This window comes from Coptis chinensis, chromosome 4, assembly GCF_015680905.1.
Source record: "Coptis chinensis isolate HL-2020 chromosome 4, ASM1568090v1, whole genome shotgun sequence".
Taxonomy (NCBI): domain Eukaryota; kingdom Viridiplantae; phylum Streptophyta; class Magnoliopsida; order Ranunculales; family Ranunculaceae; genus Coptis; species Coptis chinensis.
Window position 1 is genome coordinate 57,639,428 of NC_141459.1, and position 3,798 is coordinate 57,643,225.

A 3,798-nucleotide genomic window follows, 5' to 3' on the forward strand; every position below is an offset into this window, starting at 1 on the left:
TTCCAATTGCATTTTCCTAACCTCTGCCTCTCATTGAAGATGTGTCATTCTTACTTAATTTTGTAAATGTATACCTCAATCCCATCTTTATTTCCATCTCCTCTACTGCATCTGGTAATTCCTCAAGCATCGCGCATTCTTTCTGTAACTCTGAAGTTCGATACGAATGTTGTTTGTTCACCTAAATCGAGGTGATAGAATACCGTATTAGATTCGGTGCCAAGGAAATATTGCAAGAATTTCATATAATGTAATTGTCATTAACTATAGTAGATTATTGTAGGGAAGAGTCCTTCATGATTGTCTTGAATTAATCGGTATGCAAGAGAATGCATCCAATTAGAAATTAGACAATTTTTTTTTTTTAAGAAGCTAGGGGTTAGGCAGACCCCAACCTGTATTAATCAAGATCTCAAGTACACTTTTCCTTGTGCATCCTCCATTACAATATTAGTTAGAGCACAGTCTAAAAGAGGAAGAAAATAGAAAACAAAATCCTCATGAGACTTACATAACTTAGAGAAGTAATCAGCTACCCTATTTGTTTCTCTATACACATGCTTAAAATCGACCAGTTCAAACTGTTGTTTAAATAGCTGAATGGAAGCAATTATGTTAAGACAATACCAAGGAGGTTCCTCTAGTCCAGTTATCGCTCCTACTACACATTTAGAGTCCGAACAAACTGTAAGTCATCGAGCTCCAATACAAATTGCTCCCTTCATTCCCACTTCAATAGCCAAGAGTTCCTGGGTAATTGCTGACCTCTTTGTAGAACTCCTAGTATACTCCAGCTGAACAACTCCAACTTCATCTCTTATCATAACTCCAAACCCATTGAATTCTTCTGTGACTGATCCATCAATATTAACTACTAACTCACCTGGTTTAGGCTTAAACCATTTGCACCAGATTGGGACACGTGGCGTGAAAGAAACTTGTATCCCCATCCTGTCGAGAAGAATTCTGGCTGCCACCGTGTCTGGGACTTCTTTCAACACTGTCTACAGATATAACTTCATTTCCCTCTTCACCTTTTCACAGACTTGATCTTCAGTATGCTGCTTTTGCTAAAACTTCCTCAACTTCCTTTCAACCCAGATGGCATATATAGTGGCGCAGACAACAGCTCTAGCAATTTCAGATTCCATAGTGGCATCTCTACAAATCCTCATTATGTTATACCACTCGGCAGTTGATGACTTAACTTGAGTGCTCAAGTCTAACCATCTTTCCACCCTCACCTAGACACCTTTAGTATATGGACAATCAAAATATAGATGCTTTGAGTGCTCCCTGGAAGAGTTGCAAAGACTACAAGTAGATTGGTTAATAATTTTCTTCCTAACCAATCTATCCTGAGTAGGTAAACAATTAGCAAACAGTTGCCAACCAGTGAAGGAGTGTTTAGGTAAACCTAGCTTACCCCATACCACTCTATACCATTTAACTTTTGTTCTAGTATGCTTGAGTGTTATGTATGCTGATTTGGCTGTGAATCTTCCTGAGACTGTTAGAGTCCAGATGACCTGGTCTTGTTGTAGCATAGGGTTCAACTCAGTATCCTCTATGCTCTTTTTTAGTTCACTAGTAGGCAGACTAGTAACTAGGTGGTTCCATCTCCCATCAAAAATAAGATCTCTAATTAGCCCATTCTTCGATACCTGTAAGAGTTGCACTGCTTCAGGCCACTATAGTAAAGGAGTGTCATGGCACCAAGGGTCATGCCATACATAAGTCTGCTCTCCTTTTGCTATCTGGTGTCTTACTAACTTTTGAGCAGCTTTCCGATGCTTTAAGACATTCCTCCAGACGCACGAGCAATCAGCTGGACTTTTCATAGTCCAGAAGTGTTGTTTTCTGGCATGATGCTCAACTGACCACTTAACCCATAAAGAGTCTTTGTAGCTTGCAATCTTAAAAACAAGGCCACAGTAGGCAACTTTATTCCATGTCTTCGGGTCTACTATCCCCAGTCCACCCTGATATTTCCTAAGTTGAATGAGAGAGTGACTAGCATGATGCATTTTGGGTGTCATGTCCGGACCAGCCCAAAGGAATCTATTACAAATCTTACAAATGTCATTTAATGTTTTTTTAGGTAAGATGAAAGTTCTAGCCCAATAAACATGGAGAGAGGATAAGACTGACTAAATCAACTAGAGACTTCCTGCATTAGTGAGAGACTTATTCTTCCAATTTGAAATTCTCTTAGTAACCATTTCTGTCAAAGGAAGACATTCTTTGATCCCCATTCTAGATGCAGTGAGTGGGAGCCCAAGATAAGTAATGGGGGGCTGCACCAATTGCACTTCCATAATGTCTGCCAATTCCTTTTCTTCATGATAGCTCATACTTCCAGCCAGGAGTGTAGTCTTCTGTCTACTCAACTTAAGCCCAATACACTCAGTGAATTCATCAAGAGTTTTCTTCACAACCCTTATAGTTGTTTCATCACCCTTACAGAACAGCAAGATGTCATCTGCAAAGCATAGGTGTGTAATATTTAATTTCTTACACTTAGGGTGGTAAGAAATTTCTTTCGCCATCACACTACATTTCAGCATACCACTAAGCACCTCCAAGACTAGGACAAATAAGTACGGGGCTATGGGGTCCCCTTACCTGAGCCCTCTACTACCAGTAAAATAGGCTTGAGGTGTACCATTAACTAATACAGAATAGTATGGTGTGGAATTGCAAATCTTAGTCCACTCAACAAATTTCTCCGGGAATCTAAATCTTACTAGCACTTTCTCAATAGTTTGCCAACTAACTGTATCATATGCTTTGGTAATATCAATCTTTAAGGAGCATCTTTTAGTCCCATGAGATCTATTGTAACTTCTTACCAGTTCATGAGACACCAGGAGGTTGTCTTGGATTGATCTACTGGGGATGAAAGCAGATTGTTGCATGGAAGTGATTTCTGACATGTAAGGATTCATTCTATTAGTGAGTAGTTTTGATACACACTTATAGATAACATTGCAGCAAGCAATAGGTCTGAACTCTTCAACTCTTGAAGGATTTGCACATTTCAGAATGAAACTTAAGTGCATTGAGTTAACTCCTCGATGAATAGACTTCAGGGAAAATATGGAGATAATAGCTTTGACAAACTCATCTTTCACACATAGCCAGTTATTTTTGAAGAAGTGAGCATTAAAGCCATCCGGACCTGGTGCTTTATTATCATCCATCTCAAACAGAGCTCTCTAGATTTCAGCCTCTGAAAAATCTTGGACCATATAATATGCCTCATATATAGTGAGGACTATCGGAAAATGGAGACTCTCAAGGAATGTAGTATCACATCAAGCTGGTGAAGGTTTTCCCAACCCCTTGTAATAATCAACAAAGGCTTCTGAAACTTCCTCCTGACCTTCCCTTCGAACTCCAACAACATCTTGTAATACCCCGATTAGATTTCTGCCCTTTCTCTCCTTGAGTATCTTATGAAAAAACTCAGTGTATTTATCCCCATATTTCATCCAATCACATTTGGTTCTATGCCTAAGGTCATCCCCTTCCATAATCATAAGCTGACACAGAGTAGTTCTGGCTTCCTTTTCCCATAAACATAAAAGACCATCCATGGGATTACTTTGTTGGGCATTCTGTATGCTTTTAAGTTCTTTCCTTGCTGCTTCTGTCTGCTTAGTTAAGTCAGAGCAATAGAATTTGGCCCATCCTTTTAGTTTGCTCTTCAGTAGCTTCAACTTCTGGGTAAGAATGTACATGGGATTGTCATACACTAATATATTCCAGCAGGTCATAAACATAGCCAAGAATTCT

General features: G+C 39.3%; 1 protein-coding gene across 1 annotated transcript; it reads right to left on the reverse strand.

Annotated features, from left to right (window-relative positions):
* Window positions 1-692: 692 nt before the first annotated feature.
* LOC147504151 (uncharacterized) lies at window positions 693-3,203 on the reverse strand. The gene is made up of 6 exons (XM_086605079.1): window positions 2,666-3,203; window positions 2,304-2,482; window positions 1,770-1,916; window positions 1,350-1,664; window positions 1,125-1,244; window positions 693-1,004 (listed from the first exon to the last, which is right to left on the reverse strand). The coding sequence occupies exons 1-6, from the start codon at window positions 3,201-3,203 to the stop codon at window positions 693-695; spliced, it is 1,611 nt and encodes a 536-aa protein (XP_086461205.1).
* Window positions 3,204-3,798: the final 595 nt, after the last annotated feature.

Excerpts from the sequence above, each read along its gene's own strand:
- LOC147504151 (XM_086605079.1), bottom strand. The coding sequence starts at position 3,203 with ATGGATGATAATAAAGCACCAGGTCCGGATGGCTTTAATGCTCACTTC. Across the intron at positions 1,917-2,303 it reads ACATTATGGAAGTGCAATTG|ATTGCAAGCTACAAAGACTC; the intron begins GTGCAGCCCCCC and ends CTTGTTTTTAAG. Across the intron at positions 1,245-1,349 it reads TACCTACTCAGGATAGATTG|GTGAGGGTGGAAAGATGGTT; the intron begins GTTAGGAAGAAA and ends AAAGGTGTCTAG.